The 27156-nt window shown below is 53.5% G+C and overlaps 1 protein-coding gene across 1 annotated transcript in view; it reads right to left on the bottom strand.

The window, feature by feature from the left end:
* The window catches only part of COL22A1 (collagen type XXII alpha 1 chain), a 199795-nt gene that overhangs the window by 96035 nt on the left and 76604 nt on the right, over nt 1–27156 (bottom strand). Inside the window, exons 19-30 of the mRNA XM_040988507.1 lie at nt 26326–26370; nt 26034–26063; nt 25781–25834; nt 22310–22363; nt 11430–11483; nt 9567–9620; nt 8503–8556; nt 7128–7181; nt 6674–6727; nt 2862–2906; nt 2242–2304; nt 1899–1952 (exon numbers count right to left, since the gene is read on the bottom strand). Coding sequence (XP_040844441.1) covers nt 1899–1952; nt 2242–2304; nt 2862–2906; nt 6674–6727; nt 7128–7181; nt 8503–8556; nt 9567–9620; nt 11430–11483; nt 22310–22363; nt 25781–25834; nt 26034–26063; nt 26326–26370 — 615 coding nt within the window. The remainder of the gene's footprint in view (nt 1–1898; nt 1953–2241; nt 2305–2861; nt 2907–6673; nt 6728–7127; nt 7182–8502; nt 8557–9566; nt 9621–11429; nt 11484–22309; nt 22364–25780; nt 25835–26033; nt 26064–26325; nt 26371–27156) is intronic.

The raw sequence follows: 27156 nt of genomic DNA, 5'->3' as shown, positions 1-27156 counted from the left end.
TCAGCAGACGGAGGGGTCAGCAGACAGAGGGGTCAGCAGACGGAGGGGTCAGCAGATGGAGGGGTCAGCAGAAGGAGGGGCCAGCAGACAGAGGGGTCAGCAGATGGAGGGGTCAGCAGAAGGAGGGGCCAGCAGACAGAGGGGTCAGCAGATAGAGGGGTCAGCAGATGGAGGGGTCAGCAGGTGGAGGGGTCAGCAGGTGGAGGGGTCAGCAGAAGGGTCAGCAGACAGAGGGGTCAGCAGGTGGATGGATCAGCAGGTGGAGGGGTCAGCAGACAGATGGGTCAGCAGGGGCACAACCAGAGGAGTTCTCTTGCTTTGATGTCTCGGGTTTTGGGGACCCAAGTCATCTGTTACTAACATTTTCTCTGAGGAGAGGCTAGCTGGATTCCGGATGTGGTTGTGCCATGGCTCAGGCAAGGCTGCTGAGGTAGCCCAAGCTGCCGGAGGCCTCGTTGAGCCCCTGCAGCCTGCACAGAGTGTGCATTTCTGACAAGTCCACAGCAGCCTAGGGGCCGCCATATAGTGCGGCTTCTGCTCCAGCTCGCTGGCTCAGGGCTGTTGGTCTGTCTAGAACATAGCCCTGGGTCTCCAGACCCTGAGGAAGGAGATGAGGGGGCAGGAAGATGCAAACAGGAGAGGAGGAAGTCCAAACAGAGAGGTGGAGGGGATCTTTGCAAGGCCCTTAGGCCTGAGAGTGACACTGTGGACCCCACTGGGCTCGGGCCAGTGGGCTGCCTTGGATTCGGGGTGCACCAAGCAAGCAGCCAGGGCCGTGTTTGTAAAGTTACACTCCAGAAGGCAGGGCCGCCCTCTGCACTGTGTGACGCTAAGGTGCCCCTCCACCTCCGCCTCCTCCCACCTGCCCGTGTGGCTGGACAAGTGGCCTCTAAGAGCATGGGTCAGGCGGCAGGCTGGCATCCCTGCTTCATTCTGTGGCTCTGGGCTGGCTTCTAAAACCCGCTGAGTGACACGGACCTCTTGGCTTTTGATTACTGATCACAGCCCTTGCCTGTACTCCTGCAAGACTAAGGCCTCTGATTTTCTTTTCAGAGTAGTGGGGTCTTAAGCCTTGACTAGATACAGACTGGAAGTATGTCATCTCAAGAATTAGAAAGGAAGGAGGGACAGATCGACGTATTTCTTAGAATCATATCTATTAATCACAATGAATGTGTTCCCGTTGTATTAATATCACATCAACCTGAGAACTGAGGACAAAAAGTAGTGCTCCCACTTGCCTCTCCCAGCCTCTGTCCTGCCCCGTTCTGAGGCCAAGATGGCCAACAGGCTCCTTTGCCTGTGACCTTGCCCTGTCTGGTCTCTTGCTGCCCCTACTCCTGGAGGCCACTGGCACCTCTCATCAGCTTCCCTTGGCATGGCCCATACCCCAGCAGTTAGCCCTCTCTCTACGTGCGCTCCAGCTGCCAGTTCCCAGTGTGGCACTCCCAAGGCAGGTGGCCTGGAGGAAGGCTGGGGTCCCAGGGGAGCTCCGTGACCACAGTCCCCTCCCTGCAACAGGCAGGGCCTGCTCCAAGGGGCCCGACTCTGAGCCTGACTCCAGGGCCAACCCACGGGCAGTGGCACACTGTGCTCAAATATGGTGCACGGGACAAGTGGGGCTTGCGTGCCAGTGGGGCCCTCCAGCTCAGGGAGCTTCCTGGTGCTCCCACGGCGTGTCTGCCTCTGGATCCAGTCACTGCTCAGAGACCCGACAGCCCTGCTCTGCTCCCACGCTTGATGGGCAAAGCAATTGCACGGATGACAGGAGCCTCACGGTCCGCCTTTTCCTTGAGTTTATGGCAGGTGCACACTCTGCACGTCCACAGGGTCAAGCTGATGCCCACAGGACAGGTGGCGGGAGAGAGCACAGTTCGGGCTACGAGGCCGGCCCTTACCTTTTCACCTCGATCGCCCTTCAGGCCGGGATGTCCCAGCTCCCCTTTTTCTCCCTGTGGCAAAAGACGATAGGAAACATGAGCCAACAGCTGACTTCTCCAGCCCAAGACCTAGACAAGATGCGCATGCGTTCTCTCCAACCTATCCTGGCCGGCTCATGAAACGGCTCCAAGCCAAGCCCGTCAGCTCCGTGAAAAGCCCCAGCCACCCGCAGGCACCTGCTCCTCTGAGTCTCACCTGGCGGACTCTCATTTCTCTCCCACCTGCACTGGGGAAACCCACTCTTTCCCAGTCCCAGTGCTGGCTTTAGGAGACCTCGGTGCAGACAGCAGCCACACTTACCTCAACTCCCCTCTCTCCTCGCACGCCCGGGAGGCCTGGGAATCCTGGCAGGCCTGCTTCTCCCTGCAGGAAAGGCAGAAGGCTTTGGACGGTCAGCACCTCCTGCGAGGTTCTCCTCTGGGCCAGCTCAGGCCTCTGCTCTCCTGCCCTGTGATGTGTGGCTTAGTGGACAGCTCATGGGAAGTGGAGCCAGGGCCACTCCAGAGCGGCTGCCCTTGGCATGTCCCTAAGCTCTCCCGGGAACACTTGTTCCTTCAGTCTCAATATCCAACTTGAGGCCTCAGCCAGTGTCTCCTACTGTCACCTTTCTTGACACTGCCCAGATCTCAGCGATAGGCCCTCCTCTCCTTCCAGACCTATGGGCTGCCACTCCCTCCACTTGCCAATAGTTCTTCACCACCCACTTGTTCTGGCTCAGTACCCCACACAGCGATGGATAGCGGGGATACCACAGATTAGTGAGGTGCTGCAAGATTGCACAGAGTGGGTGCAGTGCGTTCCCAAGAGACACAATTGGTAACTCCTGGCACTCGAAGAGTTTGTACAAGACCTGGTTCAGAAACCTGGAAGGAGGGAATTAAAGAATAAGCAAGCAAGAAGAAACAAAGTCATCAACACACCTTCTCTCCAGGCCGGCCCGCCAGGCCTCGCTCCCCAACTTCACCCTGCAAACACAGCAGCAGACACCCCGTTATCTTCCAGGTACATCTACAGGGACTCCCACAGGGGACCACAGAGCCGTCTGCCAGCCACAGCCCCCGTTGTTCTCAAACCCGGAGCATGGTGAAGTCCAAGGGTTGCCCACCCGGAAACCACAGCACGTGCACTTCTGGAGCAAGGTCTTTTGCCACCTCACTCTGCCTTCCTCAGTTCCTAAAGATTTTGTCTGCCTATTTGAAAGGTAAAGTGACAGAGAAGGAGACAGGAAAAGCGAGGGAGAATGGGAAAGCTGGGGAGGAGGTAGAGGACGAGGGAACGAGGGAGGGAAGAGAGGAAAAGAAAGGGTGTGGTTTACTTCCCAAATGACCGCAACAGCCAGAGCCGGGCCCGGCTGAAGCCAGGAGCCTGGAACTCCATCGGGTCTTCCACGGAAGCAGCAGGGGCCTAAGCACCTGCACCACCTTTGGCTGTTTGCTGAGATACATGAGCGGGCAGCCGGATCGGAAGCAGAGCAGCCAGGACCGGAAACGGTGCTCCAACTCAAGCGACCAGAGTCAGAGCTGGATGGGAGCCTCCGTGCCATGCTACCATACCACCCACCTTCAAACTGTCTTTTGCTCCCCCACAAAGAGCTCCTGGAACTGCCCTGCCAAGGTTTACACCTGGAGACGTCACTGACCTTGAACCACAGCTGTAACCAGGAACCATCCTAGGCCTCCTGTACCCATCGTGTCTCTGGGAGGGAGACCCGGTCCCCGAGCTGGGTCCAGGGAGGAAGGGGGCATGGTGTAAAACTGAATGCAAGCGAGCTGCGTGTCCTGTGACGGCCCTTCAGTCTCTCCACACACACACAGCTCCATTTCCCATCTCTGTGGTGTTAACAACACAGGCACATTCTGTGCTAAATTCTATTATACATCTATGTTCCTGTGAAAGAGCATGTCCCAAGAGGTCATTGCTGGGAATTCCGCCCTCAGCCACTGGGTTCCACAATGTCCTCTGCATGGGTGGGGGCCTTAGAGGCGGGTCTTGGGAGGTGACCCGGTCACCAGGGCTCTGTCCTTGTGAGCGGAATCAGTGCACTCCTGAAGGAAGGGCATGCTGTGTGGGGATGTGGCACCAAGATGCCAACTGGGAAGCCGAGAAACATCATAAGACAGAGTCCGTTGGGCCTGTGACCGTGGACTTGCAGAGTGGAGACCTCCGAGGAGCAGGTTGCCCTCGAACCTGGGCCTCCTCCAGGAAGCTGGACGGCGAGCGGAGGCGAGACGCTCACCTGAGCCGCAGGTGAACCCCGCAGCAAGTGTGACTTCCAGCCAATCAACTGGGAAAGCATTTTGATGGATATTCCCCCCAGTGTCTAGTATGCTGTTAGTAAAACCTCAGGGCAGACTTGCACAGGGAACTGTGGTTTTCTGGTGAGCACACACAGGAATGGATGGGTGAGTGAGTGCCAAGCCGTCCCACCCCAAAGGTGGTCCAGGCAGGCAGGCCCACACGAGCCCCAAGCCATTATGTCACAATCAGAACTGGCACCCTGAGCTGGCACACACTGAAAGTCAAGATGCAGGGCCCAGTGTGGTGGACTAGCGGCTAGAGTCCTTGCCTTTCCTGTGCCGGGATTTCATATGGGTACTGGTTCATGTCCCTGCGGCCCCGCTTTCCATCCAGCTCCCCGCCTATGGCCTGGGAAAGCAGTCATGGACGGCCCAAATCCTTGGGACCCTGCACCTGCATGGGAGACCCAAAAGAGTCTCTGGGTTCTTTGCTTCGGATCAGCACAGCTCCGGCCATTGCAGCCGCTTGGGGAGTGAATCATCAGATGGAAGATCTTCCTCTTTGTCTCTCCTCCTATCTGTATATCTGCCTTTGCAATCAAAATAAACAAATCTTTTTAAAAAGGACAGAAAATTTATAACAATCGAGTTCTCTGGATCTGCCTGCCACCTATGAGGCTCGCAGACAAGCAGGCAGGGATGCAGGGATGACTGGACGCACAGCCGAGCATCCCTCTAATGCCATCTCAGCACCCCTCACCCTCTGAGCCCTGCCCAGGGAGCCTGATGGCAGCATGCTGAGCATGCTGACTGCTGAGCAGATGCTGCACAGGGCATGATGCCGACTTTGCAGCCTGAGACAGCACAGCTGGAGGCAGGACCCACCCTTGAAAATCCCGGAAGTCCAGAATGAAAATCAACAGTGAGCCGATCCTTGAGTGTTACTGAATCAGACCCCGAGAAGGAGCTGGATGCTCTAAGGACCCCAGATCGCCCCAGTGCACCATCACAAACATCTCAGGATTCACACGGAATAGGCGCCAGCAACCGCATGGCATGACACCTGGGTGGCTTAAGGGTCATTAGAAATACCCCCTGTTGCAGTGCGGTGGCTTAGGCAGCTGCCTCCAGTGCCAGCATCACACAGAAGCCCAGGTTGGAGCCCTAGCTGCCCTGCTTCTGATCCAGCGACTTCTTCATGCATCTGGGAGGCAGGGGAAGCTGGCCCAGGCACTTAGCCCTGCCACTGCCACGGGAGACCTGAATGGGGTCCCAGGATCCTGCTCCAGCCCCAGCCGTGTAATGCCATTTGGGGTGTGAACCAGGACATGCGAGGTCTCTTTCTCTCTCTCTACGTAATTCCACCTTTCAAATAAGAAAATATTTTTCAAGTGAGAAAGATTTTCCAAAACCTCGCACGCTGAGTGCCCAAACAGGAGCCCACAGTACGCCTAAGTGCAATGGCATTGCAGATTTGCAGGAAGGCAGGGGCTGGGTTCCAGGAACTAGGATCCAGGAAATGAGAGGTTCGTGGTGGTACTGAGTGCACCCCAGCACGGATCCAGTCAGCGTGGGCGAGCCCCAGACATCCGGGCTGCAACTTCACCTGTGCGTCTCTGCTCTTAGCCTCTGACAAAAGCTCTTCTTAAAGCTCCCGGGAAACACGAGCCTCCACTACGTAAAGACTACGCACGCCTTTCCACAGTGCCTGCATCCTGGCCTGTTCAGGGCCAGTTTCTATGAACTGCTGAAGGACCCTTGCGAAGAACAACCGCTTTGTTAAAAAGTGGGAAGCCAGGGTCCAGCGACCCCCTGTGCAGCTCTGCTGGCCGGATGTGGAGCCCGCACCGCCCCGCCCAGCAGCCGTGCCGCTCACTGCCTGGGCGCGCCGCGTAGGGAACGGCGTGTAACAGGTGCAGACATCTCACCGTCTCCTGTCTGCCCACAGGTTCCGCCATGTGCACACACACATACAGGCACAACACACACTCGTGGCCCAGCCCTGTCTCTCCTGGACTCACTGCACCTTGAGTCCAGGCCACGTTTGAGATGGTGAGTTCACACCTCACCCACTGGAAGCCCAGGAAGGGTGGACCCTTCTCAGTCAGGGCACCAGCTGGGCTGTCCTGTCTCCTGGTTCCCCCTAGGCCTTAGTCACCAGGGAGCACAGGAGACAACAAAGTGCAGGGGACACAGCAGGAACAATTGAGACGATCAAGAGCAAGCAAGCTAGCGAAATAGAATGGCGTGCCCTGGGGCGCCCCTCTCCTGCTCCAGCGCTCTCTGGGTTCCAGGAACCCCTCCTTCTCCTTTGCACCTCTGTCGTGGAGGCGGGGTGATCCCTTTGCTGACAGCCCTGGCTCAAGCCCTCCGAGAACTTCCGGAGCAGTCTCCTTTGGACAATCCTACTTCCTGCCAGGACAAGCCAAGGTTCACTCCCCTGGGGGTGACGGCAGGGTGATGACCAGTGGGGCAGGGGTGAGGTGGAGTCCTACCCGAGCGCCCGGCTTTCCAGGGAGGCCGTCTTCCCCTCGCTCTCCAGCTTTTCCCTGCAAAGACAGGAGGCTCAGTTGGCAAGGCTGCTGCCCGCCCAGCGTGGACTAAACGCCCGGTGCTGGCCGCAGACCCGGAAGGAGGGGAAGCCCTGGTGCCTGGGCGGTTCTGTCCTCCCTTCATTCTTTGTGATTACTCTGGCAGCTGTGCCCACCCCCTGCCTTCACACTGGGCAGCACTGAGTCCCTTCACAAAGCTCAGGCCCGAGAGAGCAGTGCTTTCGCACTGGAACATCCAGAGGGAGCGGGTCCTGCAAGCCGTCGTCGGAGCAAGCGGAGTGCTGGCTGCCTCTGGGTTCTTGCCAGTTCTCTAAGCGGCAATGCAACACTGGCCTGCCCTGTCCCAGGGTCCTGCGGCCAACCGGTTCACTGACAACTGCCTTTTGCTCTTACCAACCTTGGATCCTGGCAGGCCTGGAGGTCCACTCGGCCCATCCCTTCCAGGTGGTCCCTGTGACATAAACGAGAAAAACAGACCCAGAGCGTTAAGCACTCCAGTACGTCGTGGACCCACAGCTGAGCCGTGCCCGGCTCCCTGCAGTGGTTACGGCAGAGTGGGGAAGGCGCCCCTGTGCAAGCTCTTGTGATGGAACCACGTCACTCTCTGGTCCACATCCCATTTCAAGCTCTGAACAAGCATGGTGGGCAAGCCCTGGACATGTGGGGGGCTGGTGTTGGGGGGCTAAGGATACTCAGGTCCATGGAGCCATGACCTTGACCAAGAGCAGACCCCCAACCTGGGTTCAGGGCCTTGGTGGCCAGAGCTTCACCTGGATAAGCCATAGCTGCTTTTGATCCTTCAGCCTCCCGTAGCAGCCCTTTTCCTGAATGCCCACACTGCTGGCGTCTTGTTGGACCCCAGATCAGAGGACACTGCTAATGTGTTTGAGCTTGCAGATGACACTGAGTGTTCAAGCGTTGCTGGTGGTGACCAGCAGGTCATGGAGCATCCCCTGGAGTCCCCCCAGCACTGACAGAGTGCCAATGTGCTTGGGGGTGGCACACGGGGGCATCATAGAGCTGACCATGCTGAAGTCGGGTCCGTGCCTCCAGGATGCCTCCTGCAACAACCACGGGAGGCTCGACGGTCCACGGAAAGGGGGAGAAGAGCCTGTCTGTTTCACCCCTTTTGCCACGCGTCCTCCAGGCTTGCCTGACTCACCCAGGCTCCCCTAGCTGTGGCCATGATATCTGTTGTGAGGACGTCCTTCTGAGGACGGGTCACTAGGCTTGCCTGGTGCTTGGACACAGATATGGTGCCACACAAGATTCACAGAGGCTCACCCAGCTGTAGCCACCCACCTGCTACAGGCAGGGATACTGACCTTGGAAGAGCTCCACTTCAGGACCTAAAAGCCACCACCAGCCCAGTGTGCCAGTGGGAAACACTGGGAGCTGGCAGTGGGACAACAGGACGGCAGCAGAAATGCTGTGCCGCCCTCTGGTTCAGGCTCTCTGCCCCTGGCTCCAGTAACACCCCGCCCTCCACCCTTAGGGAGGCATGGTCACTCAGGCACACCTTCAACAGCAAAGGACTTTTGAAGGGATTCTTGGATGGGGAGAGCAAGGGTGTGACTGAACAGTGGCCCGGGGCCTGTGGGGACAGCTCCAGGAGACAGAACCCAAAGAAGTCCCCAAAGGAGGAGGGTCAGGTTGGGGCAGGTACACCAGGAGTCAACTGCCACGGGCCAGCTGGGAGGATGCATCTACTCCCGACGGGAGCAGTGGGGGGACGGGGAAGGGGTGGGGTAGGAGAGCAGCAGGACACTCACCGCGGGCCCCGGAGACCCGGGTTTTCCTGGGAAGCCAATCTCTCCAGGCAAACCCTAGAAAAGGAACACATGGGGGCCATGGGTCTGATGCCTGTGGAGCCTTGGAGCCTCAGCCGGCACCAGCCCCAGGCTCTGGCTCCTGCGTAGGCACCTTGGAGCCTCGGCCGGCACCGACCCCGGGCTCTGGCTCCTGCGTAGGCACCTTGGAGCCTTGGCCGGCACCGACCCCGGGCTCTGGCTCCTGCGTAGGCACCTTGGGAGCAGTTGTGGTCCTCAGTGATATCCACGAGGCACAGAGGGATCATGCCTCCATGCTTGGCAAGGCCACACTTAGGCAGTTTGCAGCTGGGGTCCTGGGTGGATGGTTGGGCCCACTTTCCTCCACCCAGTGTGCAGGTCTGCTTTGGGGCACCTGTCTCAGCCAAGCCTCCTCCTGGGAGATGGGAGGAGAACAGAAACAAATACTTGTTCTGCTCCTTTGCTTCGCATCCAAGCCCCAGGGCCTCCTGGAGACCATCCCCTCACACTTCCTAGCCCTGTCCCTGGAAGCCCCAAGCACACAGCTGGGCCAGCCCAAGCTGCCCTGCTCAAGGAAGAAGCTGCAAGACTGACACAGCTCAGCAGAGGTGTTTGTGGAGCTTCTCCCATGCATCTGTGCTGGATGTGGGCAGACACAAAACAGGCAGCTACATGGGAAGGTGGCCCTGGTTCACAGAGGCCATGCCGCCACCATCCAATATCCTTGGGCAGGAAAAATCCAGAGGTCAAGCCACCAGCTCAGATGCCGGCATCCCATGTGAGCGCCGGTTTGAGCCCAGACTGCTCTACTTCCCATCCAGGTCCCTGCTGATGTGCCTGGGAAAGCAGCAGAGGCTGGCCCAAGTGCTGTGGCCCCTGCATCCATGTGAGGGACCTGGCTTCTGGCCTGGCCCAGAGCTGGCTATTGCTGCTATCTGGGGCCTAAACTACAAGATGCACAATTCATCTGTCTCTATCTCTTTTTCTGTGTCTCTCCTTTTCAAATAAATAAATTCTAAAATAATAAAAGCCAAAGGCAGCCTTACCGGGGGGCCTCCTGGTCCAGCGGGGCCCGGAGCTCCGGGTGGTCCTGGGGGGCCCTGGAGAGAGAGAAGGTTTGGTTGGAGCTGCACCCCATCCTGCCCCCTGTGACAGCCACAATCAAGAGAGACAAGGACAGGGCATGGTGCAATGTGGAATTCGGGGTCTCTTTGCAACATCTGACACACAAACCAAACCAAAGAACAAACACCGAGAGAGAGAGAGGTGCCAAAAGGCAACCTGTGGGTGCTAGTCTGAGTCTCCAGTCATGGAACGTGATGGGTAGAAAGTCACACACTTGCAGGACGATCATCATGCCACATCAGGGCAGGTGCTCAATCCCACCTGGGCAGCAGGGCTCAGCTGCACCATGGCGCTCCCAGGGGAGGAAGGCCAGGGGCCAGGGAAGGCTCCCGAGTCCTGAGGACCAGAGACACCACCCTGCTGGGGCTCAACGGCAGAGGGAACCAGGAGCACCAAAGCCTCCTGCTGTGCCGGGATTGGGATGCAGGCAGGGCCAGGACCCTGAGGCCTTGGGTGGCCAGGCTGAGGAGATGGAACTTGGGAGTAATTTGAGGAATCTAGGAAGACACAAACAGGGTGCAGGTGCACTGTGGAGAGCAGTTCTGGGTATGGGGGAGCAGGGAGGAGGAGCGGGGAGAAAGGGAGGAGGAGGATGGGGAGAGCCTTCTTGTCCCACTGCATCTTGCAGTCACCTGGACCCAACAAGGGCGATGTGGTGACAATACATCATATTGCCACCAGAGGGCGGTAAAGACCAACAAACAGCATGCAGGGCCTGTTCCTTTGTCTTCCTCCAGAGGGCACCCGCGAGTCAAACGCTGGTATACAACGCATGACTTTCTGAGGCTGACTGTCCCAGACACTGGCTCAGGGCATGGCTCTGCCTGGGCCCGCTTGGCCAAGTCAGAGCTGTGCACACGGGGGTCAGGAACCACTGCCCGCACCTCTGGGACGACACCCAGGAGGTGCCAAGCCTTCCTGTCCGACAAACAGGAGCACTGAGACACTGGGATCAGGCAGCCCTCACGTCCAGCTGCAAGAGTGGACATGGGTGGGAAGTCCGTCATCAGACGCCCTGTCTGGACTCAAAGGCGGCAGGTGCGGGTTCCAGAACACCTGCGCACCGCCCCACCACGCCCTCTGCGCACCAAGGAGGGGGCAGCAAGGCCGGCTGTGGGGAGCAGTGCCTTCCGCCGATGTCTGTTGCACTTGGTCTCCACCGTGTCCGGGCTACAGCGCTTCCATCCTCGCCAGTGCAGGTGTGAGCCCTGGCACCCACTGGCAGAGCTGCACGAAGCCCCTGGCCTCTGGCTTAGGCCCGTCCCAACTCTAGCTGGGACAGTCACCTGGGACAGGGAATCAGCAGATCTGTTTCTTCTCTCTCATGTGACTTTTTCAAATAAATACATCTTTTCCAAAAAGTCCTTTTGGAAATGCTGCTTTGATCTCTTGGAGCTTTGCAGGCTCCGCTCTGTAAAGGGCAGTGGCTTCCCGGACAGTAAGCTTTCTATGTGTAAACCGCCAACCCCTGGGCCTTGCCCACAGTCAGGGACACCAGGGCCCCTCCCTCAGCCCCACTTCAGCCTGGTGGCAGGTACCAGACAAGACAGCACCTCCCCTTGGCCATCAGATGCCAGGCCTGCCGGGCTCACCTGCCTTGCACATCCCTTCCCTTGGGGGCAGCACAGACCCGCGTCCATGCTGTTCTCCAGGCAAGAACAGGGCGGGGAGGGATAGGGTGCCCTCTGCCCATTCTTTCCAGGGCCTTAGCGGCGACCAGCCTGCCCACTGCCACCTGGCCGTGTATCTCACCAGCGAAGGCAACAGCGCCACAGAACGGTTACCTGCGGCCCCAGGGATCCAGGAACTCCAGGGGGGCCTGCATCACCTTTCTTCCCCTGCGTGTGCAAGAGAAGGCAGAAGTCAACAAGCAGAAGAAGCCAGAGTTAAGTCACCACCCAGAGCCAGTCTAGCAGTGCACCGGGTCTCAATGGGCCTCGCTCCCTGGGTAATGCCCAATTCATCCAAGAATGACTGGCAGAGCAGCCATGGGCACAGGCACAGGGCTTGGCCAGGCACGTCAGTCCCCCAGTGTGATCACCGAGACACCAGACGTGTCAGCAACCATGTGTATGCATTAACAATAAAAATATACGTGTAAAAACAGACTCAGGTTTTCAGTTCAAGGAACACAATTTGTAAGATTTCACACAGAGAAATCACACACCTGCCAGGTCACTTCCCCAGCAGTCACTACAGCCAGCACTGAGCCAGGGTGAAGCCAGGAGGCAGGAGCCTCACTCAACTCTCCCGTGCGAGTGGCAACGACCCAGCCTCTACAGCCATTTTCCACTGTTCCACCCTCGCCCCAGGCCATTACCAGGAATACGGATAGGAAATGGAGGAACCAGGACATGAACTGCTGCCCACAGGCGATGCTGGCACTGCAGGCGGAAGCTGTACCTGCTACACTACAATGCTGGCCTGCGGGGAGGCGTGGCTTTAGTCCAGCCCTGGGACCTGGACAGTGCTCGGCATCCGTGACCTCCAGTGCTGCTGGCATGAGCAGGAAGCATCTGCTTAATCACTCCCAGCTGCTGGTGCCTGCTCCTTGAAGGCAGCGGTCCTCCAGGAAGCCAGCTGACTCGTCCAAGGACAGTCACTGCACAGGCAAGTCTCCTAAGGCACACACACTCCTCTCATTGAGCCTGTGAACTGCTCGCACTGCCCCAGCCCTGCAGCTCCCCCGAACCTCCAGAAACCTGCTTTTACCCAAAGGAGCAGTGCCAGACTCACAGGCAGCTGGGCCTCAGCATCTCCCGTCTCCAGCTATCCAAGTCTGTGCCGTGGACACACACCCTCTTCCCAACAGGGAGATCTCAGGGCATAGATGCCCTCCAGCCCTCTAACCGGACACGCAGGTGTAGGCTGGTCAGTTCAGCTCATTCAGTGAGCTTCTGCAAGGACTATAAACGGGGCCGTGAGAATGTCAGGGTGACAGAATAAACCAGGCTTCATTCCTGGTGGTTTCCCTGATTGGATAGATACGTGGTAATCTGAAATTAAAAGTAAAATCAGACTTTTCGTGTCCTGAGTGGGCATTGTTTGGCAAACGCCCTGTCCGCCCCATGCACATTTGTGCTTGCTTCATTTGCTCTGCAGGAGGACTTTGGGGGTGCAGGTGGGAAATGGACCTTCACCACACGGCCAGCAGGGGGCAGAACTGCGAGCACACGTGGGTCCCTGTGGCCCCAAAGCCCTCGCTTTGTGTAGCGTGAGAAAGAAGCAATGTTGAGGAATGGAGACACGAGTTGGTGATTTGGGGGCTTACAGAAGAATGGGTGAGTCTGTCTGATTTACAGCTCCCTAGAGCCACCCCCAGAGCTGTGGAGTGCAGCAGCTCATAGGGTACAGAGAGCTCACAGCTTCAAAGTGGAGTCCAGCTCCAGAGGCAACTCCAGCTGACTGCTCTGCTTGGTGCAAACAGCAGGGAATGGCCACAGGACTGACCACTCCCCTCGCTCAGCGAGTGCAGACCAGACCTTCAAATACACAACCCTTCCGACTGCTTCCGGGTTATTCCAGAGAGTCACTGCTGTTTCTAAGGTGAATAACCATCTTTCCTCCAGGTCAGTGGGCTGACCTGCTGAATAACAGGAATTTGGGACACGGGCCAGTGATGTGGCCTGTTATGTGAGGGATGGAAAGATGTGATGGAGAGTAAGAAAGATCACAGAGAAGGGATTTGGATGGGCAAAATTCCAGTTGAGATGTGACAGCTGCTCTGCGAGATGGTGCTGCCGCCTGGTGGGGCACTGATGGGAGCTCTCCAGAGCCCTCGGCTCTGGGGGATCTCAGGTAAGGCACTGCCAAAGCCGAGAGAGACGCACACCTGAGACCACCATGAAACGGGTCAAAGGCGTGCAGTCAGGAAGTGCTCCTGCGCCTGGAAATCACAGGACCCAAGGTAGACCAGCAGGCAGGGAGGATGTGGTGGAAGGAGAAGTGAGACACACGCACTTGTAGGGATCCAGGCAAGGAGAGAAGAGCAAGTGGCCAGAGGCCGGAGGGGAAAGTGTGTCATCAACCTGGGACCCAGGGACCAGTGCAGCAGCATGATGGCTCAAGCCACCACCTGTGACACCAGCGCCCAGTAGGAGTGCCGGTTCTGGTCCCAGCTGCTCTGCTTCCAATCCAGCTCCCTGCTACCGTGCCCAGGAAAGCAGTGGAGAATAGCACAAGGGTTTGGCCCCTAAATCCACTTGGAAGACCCCAGTGGATCTCCAGGCCCCTGCGTTCATCCTGGCCCAGTGTTGGCTGGTGTAGCCATTTGGGGAGTGAACTAACAGATGGAAGATCTCTTTCTCTTTCTGTAACTCTTAAAAATCTTAAGAAAAACAAACAGAAAAAGAAATATCACCCTCAATAGTCAGAATCTCCTGGGTCATCCACAAGGAACCTTACCCAGAGAAACGCCAAGGTAGCTGCATCTGTCTGGCCAGCTTTGGTCTCTGAGTTCAGTCCTTTCTCACCCCCAGAGCCAGGACAGCCTCCTCTGGGTACCCTCAAGACTCCCCTCCTTTCTGCAGCCACAACAGAAAGCTCACCCTGCTTCTCGTCCCCCCTCTTCTTCCAGACCCCTTGAGGCAATGGGCGCTGGTAGCTCTGCTTCCAACAGGCGAATGGAGTTCTGTCTAATCCGCCTCCCACCTCCAAACCACCCAGAGGCCCTGGCTGCCTGAGGGGGTACCATCACCCCACTGCACGTGCAGACTCCAGGCCCTGGCACTCTGCCCTGCCTCGGGCAGCCAGCTTGCAGGGTTCTTGCTCAGTCTCCCACACAATGGCCCAGCTGGGCTGCCAACCCCAGTGCCAAGCATTCCCTAAAGACTTGTGGTCTGTGAAAGTTCACCCTTGCACTGCCTCCATCTGGAATAGCCCCTCCCTACCTCAGCTTGTCTGAGTCACACCCCTCCCCAGTACCACCTCTCCACACAGTTTCCACAATGACCAGAACAGCGAACGTTTTTAAAAACGCACATGAGGAATAGACTCCCATGCCAGTCAAAGGGTAAGAAGTGAGAGTTGCCAGGGGCAGGTACGAAGCTCCAGCAACTTGGGTCTGGAAGCTGACGCCCCAATTCCATTAAGGGGACCTTCTGCCTTCCTGGGTGACACTGGCAGATAAAGGATTCTAACGCTAAGGTGGGTAGGAGGGGAAAGGCCATTTAGCTGATTCTTCGTTTTTCCACACAGAAAATCATACTCATTGCAACGATCTCAAACTAGGGCAGTCCTGGAGACCATTTAGCACTTGAAAAAGCGATTTACAAAGTATAACCAGCAATTTCTCAGATGTAACAGGCACCAGTGAGAGTGGGGGGGGAGACAATGATGATGGTGATGGAGACACACAGCCATATCCTGGCTCCTTCAAGTATTTGCAGTGGTAACAGACCATGTTTTAAACGTATATTAAAATACAAAAAATCACTACCTGCTATGGGGATTAAACGGGAAGATTCCCACCAAGTTCTTAGTGGTGCTGGTGGTGTAGCTGGTGATGGTGGCGGCAATCGTGGCGGGGTGATGGCTGCGAGGACTTTGGTGCTAACGGTGCTAGCAGGTTTGTGTGTGATGGTGGTGCTGACAATGCGATTTTGGTGGTAATCACGGCGGCAATGATGGTAGTGATGCTGGCGAGCAGTAACTAGCAGCAGCAGCTATGTGACTTTCAGATGTTCGATGGTAACTGATGGTGGGGTTTGGAGAATGCCACACTAACAGCTTCATAGTCACTGCTTCCTTTACCAGCAGAGGGCCAGCTCTTTGCCATGTTTTTCTCTTCTCTATTTAATTGCTGCCTAGCACAGTATCTGGCTGGGTGTTTATCATTCATCATGAACGCAGGGTTTTCCAGCCATACCGAGTGCTGGGAGGTTGAGTGGGGCGGGGCTTCCAAAGCTGTCTGTCTTCAGAGAGGAGGAGGCCACAGATTCAGAGCAGAAACAGCCTTCCCGAGGAGGATGAATGAATACAGCCACTGGAGGGGCCGTTAGCGGATAAAAGCACTGCTTGTGCGAGTGACTCTAACGTGTGCCGTAGGGCTGTTTGCTCAGCTCCTGTCCTCCATGCCTCCCAATGTCAAACATGATTATTCCCCCTGGTTAGGAGTGAGACCGGGTGCACAGGGAAAATCTAGGGTGTCCTAGCACAAGCCCTGGCTCCACGCCCAGAAATGAACCAAACAGTAGCCTGTGATCCAAATGATACTATTACCATCTGGAAGAGAAGGAAAAGGCGCAGAAAAGCTTCATAAATGCAAAAGTAAAACAAATTCAAGCCAGGCTGCCACTGACAAAAGACCACGCACGTTCTGGAATCTGCTAGACACTACAGCTGGGGGGCCTGAGTGTCACACAGAACACCCGAGTTCCAAGAGAAACAGAAATTAAAGTGATGTGTGTCCACTGATCATGGCCGCTAGAACTGGCCCTGTAAAGGGTCCTAGCTCTCTCCTAGGAACTAAGGTCTGGGTTAGGAATCTGATGGATGCACACACGGACAGACAGAAAAGTACACACAAAGAAAAGATGGAAAAGGCCAAAGGCCACACGACTTCAGTTCTAATAACCACCACCCCACCTTAACAGTTGGGTGACAGCAGTCATTAGATTTGCAGTTTAGGTATTGGATGCAGTTTTAATAAAACATGACTAAAACCACCTCTTTGTGTAAGAATTCAGGGAGAAATAGGAGTGTGAAAAACCATGCAATCCTTGTTCAATGCATTATTTCCTTCCTTCCTTCCATTAGCTCTGAGCAGATGGATTCCATGAAAAATACCTTCTTGCAGCAGCTGGCACATCAAGAAGACCAGGAGACAGGCCCGGCGCGGTGGCGCAAGTGGTTAAAAGGTCCTCGCCTTGCACGCCCGGGATCCCATATGGGCGCCGGTTCTAATCCCGGCAGCCCCGCTTCCCTTCCAGCTCCCTGCCTGTGGCCTGGGAAAGCAGTCGAGGACAGCCCAAAGCTTTGGGAACCTGCACCCGCGTGGGAGACCCGGAAGAGGCTCCTGGCTTTGGATCAGCATAGTATCGACCCGTTGCGCTCACTTGGGGAGTGAATCATCGGACGGAAGATCTTCCTCTCTGTCTCTCCTCTCTGTACATCCGCCTTTCCAATAAAAAAAATAATAAAAATAAATCTAAAAAAAAAAAAAGAAGACCAGGAGACATGCCTTCAGCAGGAAAGCAAGCATTTGGTAGGCACACGGCTTCAGTCCTCAGCTACGTGTAAGCATGGAGACCAGAGAAATCAAAGGCTCTGAGGATGTCGACACCGGCTGTGGAGGGCACGCACGTAGCCAGCCACGCCTGCAAAGGTGGGACCAGCTTTCTAAACATCACATTTCTCACTGTCAGTCGCAGGATGATTCTACGGTTCGATGTTCCAGATGAGGCTGAAATGCCTGAAAACGTTTCGCTGTCGTTGGGACAAGAGGAACGGAAGACATCCGACTACTTCAGCCAGGAGCTGACATCACAAGCAACAAGTGGATGGCAAAGGCCCGAGGCGGTGCATGCTCTTCTCTTTAAAACTCAACTTTCCCGTTGAAGGGCAGAATCCAGGTGACCAGGTACCCAGATCTGGCACCTCTGTTCAGACAGCCCAGCCACACGTGGGTCATCCCCTAACCACACAAGACTCCAATGGACACCCTGGGTCATTGCTATGTGTTTATGTGTTTTGATGGGGGTGGGGGAAGCAGTCAGCAGTGCACATACAGAGGTAACCCAGCCAAGGCCTGGCTCTCGCATCTCACATTCCATTGGAGAAAACCAAAGCCAATTAACTCTGCATAAATAAAGCAGCCAGGGAGGTCCTCTGGGCAGGGGTGTGGGTGATGGACGGACGATGAAGCCATGAGGGATTCTGTTTAGAAATGTCAGTCCCCGGTGAGCTTCAGAGCCTTCAAATGCCACGGCGGCTTTGCTCCGGGATCCGTTCTCCGCCACAGCATTTTGCTTCAGCTGTGACCGCAGACTGGCAGTGCAGCTTGGAAACAGGGTTCCCTCAAGGCCCGACTCAAACAACCTGGAGGAACTTGAGACGTTGGAGCAGAGGGGAGGGGGCCTGAGGCCTCCAGCCCCACCACCTCCTACCCCAGCAGGTGATAAGCAGCTGGATGTCTCCCTTGGGATGGTGGAGAGAAGACTTAGCTCTCCTCTCTGCTATGTTATTGTGGAAAAATACTAGCTTAGTCCAAGTGATGGTTTTACCTTGCTGGCGATTACCCTGTCTGCTTGTTGCCACCTGGGTTCCCACCCACACCCTGCGCCTCTCAAGCCACAGGCTCCTCCACCTTGGCGTGGCCCTGCCCCATCCCACAGTGCAGCCTGAGCAGGCACACAGACCTGCAGCAGCATACCTAACTGATGAGGAGGAAATGACAGGGAGCAGAAAGAACTCCCAGGAACTCATCCTGCCTCCACTCGCCTGACTCATCCGGAGAATGACAGAGCAGGAAGCGCTTGCAAGCCCACGACTCTGCAGTCTGTTCCTGCTCACCCCTCCCTGCAGTTGGTGCACAGAATCAGTAATATGCACAAGACAGAACCAGCTGGAATCAAGAAACTACGCCAGGGACTACTAGGCCACTAAGGTCCACCCCCGCCCCCCACAAAAAAAAACCACTCTTGGTCAAATCCCTGGGGAGCACCGTCCTCTGGGCCCAGCTGCACCCAGTATCAAGTCATACATCCACTTGCCTCACACCTCCCAGTGTCCTCTTCTGTGTTAGCTGTTGGGTCTCCTGCGATGTGACTCCAGCCTTTGTCCCACACGTGACCTGCACCAGCCAGGACACTCAGGAGCTCTCTGCCTACTGCAGTGCCTGGGCCCTGGCCTGGGTCACCACTCATCCCCAACTGGTCACCTCACTGGTCTCCATTGCCACTGACAATCTGTTCCCAGCACAATAGCCAAATGGAAGGGTCTGGAATATCAGTTGGACCCTGATGCTGCTGCACAGCTAAGTCCACAGGAAGGAAACTGCAACGAGAGCTTTATGAGACAGGAAGACATGAGACTCCATGAATATTCAACGGTGCTTTAGAACGCCATTTACATAGATTTAGCTGGGATGCTGGTATTATGGTTCTGTTGCTCCTAAGATGCCTTATTCTTAGGGAATCAACATCCTGAAATATTTACAAATAAGATAAGATGATGGTTTGGGACACTGCTTTCAACTCATCTAGACGTGAGCAGAAGTGGCAGTTAGGCAGCATAACATGCCCCAGTGACATGGTCAATATTCAAGTGGGTACTGGTGTGCAAGGGTCATTTCACTCATCTTTCTGTCTTCTTTGTAAATGTTTTTTTCCCCATAATAAAACATTTTGAAAGTGTGCAGTGGTTCCACAGTTCAGCAACAGTATTTCCACTAAGGCACACAGCCTACCATGAGCTGGCTCTCAGAATCACCCACCTCTTCCTTTGGCCCCCTTGCTGGCTCTGGGCACACACACACCAAGCACCTGCCTGCCCCAGGCCTTGGAACTCATGCCATCCCCTCTGTCTGTGATGTTCATTCCCTGGCTGTCAGCCTTGCCTCCTCCCTCACCCATGGAGATTTGTTCAGGGGGACTTCCTACCACTCAATTCATGAGATTGCTTGCCCCTCATGGCCAGTCTCATGAGAGCAGGGGTCCCCTCTGAACGGCCAAGAACAAGGCTTGCAGCCAGCCAGAAGATACCTGCCATGGGTGAGTTTACTGAAGCAAGAAGAGGATGGGGGGTGGGAGGAGTGGGGAGGAAGGAAGAACGGGAAGGAGAGGGGAGGGAAACAGAGAAGAATGGAGGGAAGGAGAGGAGAGAGGGGAAGAGAAAATGGAAGAAAGTGAACAAAAAACAAGAAGATAGGACACAGGTGGACAAAAGGACAGACTGGTTGAGCGGCCCCAGGATGGCACTGGCGGGGTTAAAGGGAGGAGCTTTGCTCACAAAACTTTGAACCACACTGGTGCATTTCCAATCTGGTGACATAGTGTGAGCACAGCTGGTTAAGAGCTGACAGGGGTCGGGGACAGAAGTGTGTGACCATGACATAATATGCTGGACCCTACCTACAGTGCTGGCATCCCATATGGGTGCCTGTTTGCATCCCAGCGGCCCCCTTCAGATCCTGCTTCCTGCTTACAACCAAAGTGAGCAGTGCAGGATCCCAAAAGGGATCCTGCACCCACAGGGGAGACCCAGAGGACGTTGCTGGCTCCTGGATCCTGACCATCTCATCTCCAGCCTTTGTAGCCATTTGGGCAATGAACCAGCAAACGGGCTGCATTCCCGCTCCATGCTGCAAAAGCATTCTCTTTTCTCTCTGAATGCCCTAATGTTTACCAGTTTCTACCGAGGCACCAAGCTTCCCTGCATGTACACATCAGCTTCCTTAGCTGGCTGCTAACACATTAACTTCCTCAGAACCCCCTAAGGCATTCATTTAGCAAAGGGCCTGTGCATTGTAAGAACTTAGAGATCCAGCTCTGTCAGGACTGACACAGGGAAGGACAGACAGAGAGAAAACAACAAGCCAAGATCTGCATACACAAAGTCCCGGGTAGGAACCTCGAAGGGCCCACATGGCCAAGTTGTTACCTGGGTACTTCTTCAGCTGTGCCATGGGGGTGATGACCAGGCTGCTGTGATAGATACCACATCCCAAGACCAGCTCCAGCCATCTGTCCCTGCTGTCCCCATCTGCCCTATTGGCTCCTCTGGATAGCCTTGTTTTGCTCCAAAATTCACTGGGCCTGGTGCCTCTGCCCCATTTCCAAAGCTCCTGGACTGTGTTAAGCTTGGACCAGGCCAATCCAATCATTCGGTGCACGGATGGCTGACATTGCTCATTAAGACTGAAAAATGTTTCCAAGTTTGGCAGCAGCAGGTTCCAGGAAGTCACATCCCAGAATGTGTGGGTCTGATAAGCAGGCTCCAAGTCAGACATTCCCTCCCTTTTTTAATAAAAGTAAATTAGATCAAGGCATAGATTCAAAACCTTCACAGTCATCTTTACATAAACAGCTCCACCTACCACCTAACACTACATTAGGAAAAGCAATACTTGCAGCAGTGCAATGCAAAATGAAGCAAGGTGCGTATAAACACTCATTACACAAATGTGCAAAGATTACTGTTTTCGCTAAAGACTGCATGAGCATGTTGGGAGAATGAGAGCATGACGGCTACCCCATGTGGGCCAAGCTCCACCATGGGCACTTCCAACAGAAGGCTTGTGGTGATGTCTTCCCCATTTGTAATCAGGCTTGGAGAGAGCAAGGGACCTTCCAGGGCCACCTCCCTGCTGAGCAGTAAGTAGAGCTTCTTACCCAGAGCAGCATCCTAGTGCAAAACCCAGGATCCTCCCAGTCACAGAGAGGCAGGTAACTGGCTTGGTCTCCTGTGACTGAAGTGCACACTGAGGCCAAGCCTCACACACTGGGGATGTGGATAGGAGGCGGCATGTCCGAGGTGTTCTACTTGGGGTAAGACTGTCCTCCCTCTCGCCCACTCCACCATCATCCTGCCCTTAGCCTTCAAAATCAGCAGCTCATAGACTCTTGCGGATTCAAGATGGCTACGTGAGGAAGTGTTATTTACAAACCAAACAGCCAGGTTCCCAGGTGGGGAGGAGTCAGTGAAAGTCTGTGCTGAATGCTAGGAGCCTGTCAGCTCCTTCATAGGAAAAGGTTGGAAGTGTGACCTCGAGATGGGTGACTCCTACGGATGTTGGCAATCCACAGCCCATGATGCCCCTACTCCAGGCTGAAAGACGCCTTCCCAGTACCCCATCTGCCTCTGCCAATTGCCAAGGCCACTGTGTCCACCTTTCTGTCCAAGGTCACCCAGCCTCTGATGAAAACCTCCAGGGGCAGTAAAGTTGTTAGTCCCTGGAACTATTGTCACATATCCAAGAGGTTGTGTCCCTTGTACAGTTCTCTGTGTGGACTGTAAAAAGCTGGCAGAAGCTTAAGGGCTAGAGCTTGACATATGCAAAGTTGTCTACCTACCCCGGGCCAAGCAGCCTACTAAAAAGAGTGGTCACAGAGTTGGAAGTGAGTCCTGGTTCAGGGTGCTGAGAGGGCTTCCCAAAGGGCACCAGACCTAAATGTACTTCTACTTAGGGCAGTGTGTTGGGAGTCCTGCTTACTGGTGAATTAGAACCAGGAGGTGGGTGCAATTTAGATATTAAAGCACACCTGCGTAATTAACTTGAGTGCCATGGCACAAGATACAAGACTCAATAACACAGTAACAGATTAAAGCAGCTCAGAGCAGACAGAGATCTCTACCCTGTTCCTATTTTTTCTCAAGACTTGATTAGTATCATCTCCTTCAAGAAGCCCCAGCTGCCTCCCAGGACTGGGCCAGTTACCCCCTTTTTGTGATTGTTAGTCCTACAATCCTGCAGGATCTCTGGTCACACTTGGGTGCCACATTTCTATCTATACAACCCATACAAAACAACAGACTCGCCCTCAGGCCTCCTGGATGCAACCAAGCTCCAAGCGGAACATACAGACTATCCAGCCAATCCCGCACTCTGTGCTCATACTCATTTCTACAAACTCTCGAATCTGGCAACAGCTCCCCTGGTTGACCTTATAAAATGGAGCTGATGTGGGTAAGCTGGGGCATGAGAAAAAGAAGATGGTTTACTTACTCGGAGACCTTGTGAGCCAGGGGGTCCATCTCTGCCTTCCGGACCCATCAGACCCTTTGCCGGGGAGCAAGAGAAAGAGAGAGATGATGGTCAGTGCCTAGACAGTGCTCTGCGTCTCAGTCACAAGAGCAAGAAACTCCAGGGTCACCCCAGTGAGGGAAACTGAGTCAGGACACAACTAACATTCCATCGTCCAGTCTCTCCACCCGTATCACTCCACAACAAGCACATCCATCCAATCTAAGCAAGAAAAACGTAGGCAATCCCCTTCACACTACCATGATTGAATGGCTTGATTAGTGGAAGTGTCTGACATGCCTGTGTCCACATCCCTAATCCCAGGGCCCTTCCCTCACTGCAGACTGGCTCAGAGGCAGCTGGACTGGATTATCTGACAGTCAGATAATAGTCATGTGCAAAATCCAACAGTATAAATGCCTATAAATACAACTGTCCAGGGAAGATCAATTTCAATTAAATAGGGGACCTCGATGCAGGATGAGGTGACACCGGCCTAACTCAAACCCTGCCTCCTCACCCTTCCTTTGTGTCTACTGCATGACCCCTGCAAGTCACGTGGCCTTGCAGAACTCCACTTGTCTCAGGTCTGAAGAGGAAAAAAAGATATGCTCTTCTACGCTGAGCAGTTATGAGGGCCCTGCAAAGTGGATTCTAAAGCCACGCAGCCCCCATATCCTCTGACAACACCCCAATTTATACCCAAATGAAATCACATAGCCCTTGGCCAGGAAGGGGAGTCATTAAAACCCTCAGCTTTTGTTGTAACCCTGCCACCATGCTTAAGTGAATTCTGGCCAGAAACTCATTCAGGGTATTTAACTTCTTCATCTTCCATAAACATGATTATCACAGTAGCTATTGTTTCCAATCTTGCATAAGTATGAAGTGACTTAGATCTAATATCTTTCATTCTCCTGAACAAATGAACAAATGAATACAGAAAATGCTATAGCAAAAGGTATGAATTCCCTTCTTTACAAGGAAAATTTGGATCTCAGGACACACAGTAAGACCCAGCGGGAATGAGTTTTCTTTAAGCAACAACAAAAACCTGGCATTGATCAGCTCAGCCAGCCCTTTAGCTGCTCAGCAAGACACCAGTAAAACCGCGCCAGTCCGTCTCACATTGGGGAAATGACGAGAGGCCAGCATCTGGATGGAGAACACTGCCCACAGTTTCCATTTAGAGAATGGGAAATATTTTCCTCTCTCTGGGATTGTTGAACACAAACTCAAAATTTTCCATTCTCAACAGAAGTTACTGAAGTCAGCTTCTCAATTTCATTCAACTCAATGAATATTTAGGGAGCTACTCTGGGGAAAGTTTTGAGCTAAGTAATACTGGGAAGTCAAAAAAAAGAAATAACAGTATCAGTGAGGGCTCAGGAGAGCTTGAGAAAGCACTGCTTTGTATATTAGGTCGCAGAAGCCCCAGAGCACTTGGAGATGGTGATGATGATCTGAGAAATTAAAAGTTCATGGTGGGAGAACTGGGACATGAAACCAGATGCCATGGCTCCTAATCCCAAGATAATTCCACAGTTTATGAAGAAACTCACATTGCAGTCAGGTCCCACTGCTGCACCCCTGAATGCATGTTATGGAGCGATGTTCCTACAAGCAAGTGTCAAGTTTCTACCACGTGATAAACTCATCAGATTCAGAGATGGAAGAGCTAGTGTAACAGTCAAACCTCTCATCACAAGTCCACTTTTGACATCGTCTGTACCTAGGTTGTTTCATGTTCGAATCCTGTCTAAGGAAAAGACCAGGTCAACTAAATCCCATTCCATGAGGAGCACCCAGCCTGGAGGACACTTTCAGCACCATGGACAGCTTCTGACCAGCCGGGTTGAGGGACCTGCTATTAGCATGTAAGAGAATCAAGATTTTTCCCCACGTCTTGTGTAACAGAGCAGAGCAACACAGGGATTCCCGTTGCTCATCTGGAAATTAGAAATGTCTGCTTGTAATTGTTTTTTTCAGTAAGCAATGGGACTGGTGCATTCCTACGTCTTTAGCCTTGGTATTTCCCTTGATGTCACATGGGAAGCCACATGTTCTTGAGGCTGCTGCTTCCTCCCTCTCTCTCACTGATCACAAGAAAATATGCATAGAAGGTGAATGCTACACATATCTCCCAGAAAAAGGCTAGGATGGCTGCCTCGGGGCTCAGCCTCACAAGGCTTGATGGGCTCCATATTCTTCAGTGGGAGCCATGGAGCATCCAGACCACTGAGTGGTGATTCCCTCTGGCACACTGGAGAGGAAGAACTGTTGCCAGGACACCCAGACATGTAAGCAGCATGGTCTGGATGGTCGGACTGATCTGGATTTCAAGTCCTAGTCTGCCTCTCAATAGAAGTATGCCTGTGTGCAAACCTCTCAGTGCACCTAAACCAATGTATTCATGGGCAACAGCTGAAAAATAACCACCTCGCCTCAGCACACTGCACATGCATACGTTAACATATTCAGTCATACTATTCAATACTCGCCAATAATGAGTCTGAAATAAATACACATATGGAATTATGGAGAGAGCAGTGCATCTATTGCATGGCCTGGTTTAAAATCTCTCAACAGTTAACAGAAATAGTGATCAGTTTGCTTCTGGTGAAGACAGGATTAGCACAGGTTACAGAGACAGAAGGTTGCTTTATTAACTCAAAATGCTTTATGTGTATCTGTTCTTCAACTATACTGGAATTAAACATTTATGATGACTTTAGCCTCTCAAAAAAAAAACACTATATATGCTTATTCATCAGGCATAGGCCTCAGTGGCTTAAAGCAATTCTGATTATGAATGTAATTATTATTTTATACACTTTAATAAAATACACAGTCTTGAAAGAGGAAGCATTATGTTGCTTGAAGAGTGGCCTTATGCAGGGACTCCTGTGGGTTTCCTATTTTTTTGGTTTTTTTTTTTAATTATTCTTAGGAATCGATCTGATATCATAGAATATTCCAGGGCCTCTCCAAGTGGGCTCTTCTCCAACAGTTCTTTAGACATTACTACATTCTGAACTGAGAGACATCAAAGGATAAACTGTTCTAGGCCTCTACAAAGTCAGTGTAAGTCAGAGACAAGGGAATGGAGAATGTGTATTCGGAGGAATTCCACATTCAAGAGCCCAATGTATTTACTCCACCATATCTGAAAAAATACAATAATACCAGGCAGCACATCTGGGAGCCTGACCTTGGCGTATTTGGGGCTGGGGTCTCTGGAGGTGGGCTGCTTAGGCATCAACCCATGCCTGGAAGCTGCATGATCTGCTCCCACATCCTGTCCTCAATACTCAGTGTTCTGTGTAGGAACGGACATAACAACAGCTCCTGCCACTCAGCCTCTAAGATGGTACCATGCTCAAAAATAGGAGCCATTACCAAGTTCTAGACCAAGAGGTGTCCAAACCTCTGGGCAGTGAGGGGATGACTTACCGGAGCTCCTGGTGGCCCAGGTGGACCTGGGTGCCCTCTTGGTCCTGGAGCTCCCTGGAAACACAAGCATGCATTAGACACAACTCCTGAAGTCACATTTTCTTCTGAAGTTCCCAAGAGGAATGGACGTGGGACTTTACATTCCTGTCAGAGAGTCAACTGCACACGTTTCTGAAAGCTCAACCCCAGGGCTGTGGTCTTTCTGCCTCAGATACAGCCTAAATCCCCCAAAGAAAAGGACTCATCCATTTACCTGCTCTCCCTTCAGGCCTTCTCTCTGCACCTGTGACATAAAGCAGGCATCAGTGGAAGCAGTGGCATTTACTCGACAAACCAACCTCTCTTGAACCCAGGGAGAGCATTCCCAGAGTGTTCTATAAAGTAATGGTTTCTGACCCTTCATGGATTTTATCTCTTGTTTTGGTGCGAAAAGTCTATCTAATCTGCATCACTAGAAGAGTTATGGTTTATTGTTAGAAAATTATTCCGACCATTCAATTCTATCTTCCCATATGAGGCCATGATTCTAACTCTTTGTAACTTACCACAGAGCCCGGGACTCCAGGAGGTCCTGCAGGTCCCACCTCACCCTGCACAGAAATAACATGAAGTTTAATACAGTCGTTCAACGCCACCTTTTTCTGTTGGCCCCACCTATTAAAGGCTTTTCTGGTTCTTGTAATCCCAGGCTCTACTTCCTTCTCTGTGCTTCATTACAACATGGTCATCATGCCTTGGCTCGCTCCTTGAAGTATTTACAGCTCTTCCGTGTCAGGTGTGTGTCTGCACTGAGATCACAAGGCATCTTGTCTCCTCTTGTGTACATCCACCCTATCTCCTAGAACTGGCAGGTGTTCTGTGAATGGCTCAGGATCACCACAACCATCTGCTGCTTCTAGGCAGCCGTCAGCAACCACCTGCTTGCAGCAGGTCCTATGTTAGGTACAGCAAGGAATAGCAATGATACTTCTGGCATGTTACATGTGGGTTACAGTCAATGCACATTTATCACATGAATAACCACAAGCTCCCCTTTCATTCATTATATGCAGAAGACTTGCTTCACCTGAGTTATGACAGCTGAGGCTTGACCCGGTCTCCTGGGGCACAACCAATATGCTGGTTTCAGATGGGGGTATTTGTTTATTGTGGCAATAGAAAAACCTCTAGCTCTATATTCCACTGCAGATAAATCAAGGAGACTGCTTAGAGCAAAGGGTCTCACAGAATGGACTGGGGACATGCTCCTTAATTGAGAGCCTGGCTTGGGAGCATGCACTTAGGCACAGTGTCATTGAATGGCTCAGCAAGGAGTCACTGAATACATACAAAGACATCTGAAATCTGCAGGTTCCAGACTCAAGATGAGTGACTCA

Source organism: Ochotona curzoniae, unplaced genomic scaffold, assembly GCF_017591425.1.
Source record: "Ochotona curzoniae isolate NIBS_2020 unplaced genomic scaffold, NIBS_Ocur_1.0 contig_4895, whole genome shotgun sequence".
NCBI classification, from domain to species: Eukaryota; Metazoa; Chordata; class Mammalia; order Lagomorpha; family Ochotonidae; genus Ochotona; species Ochotona curzoniae.
Note: the sequence above shows the minus strand (reverse complement) of the source record. Positions and strands in the feature narration are given on the sequence as shown.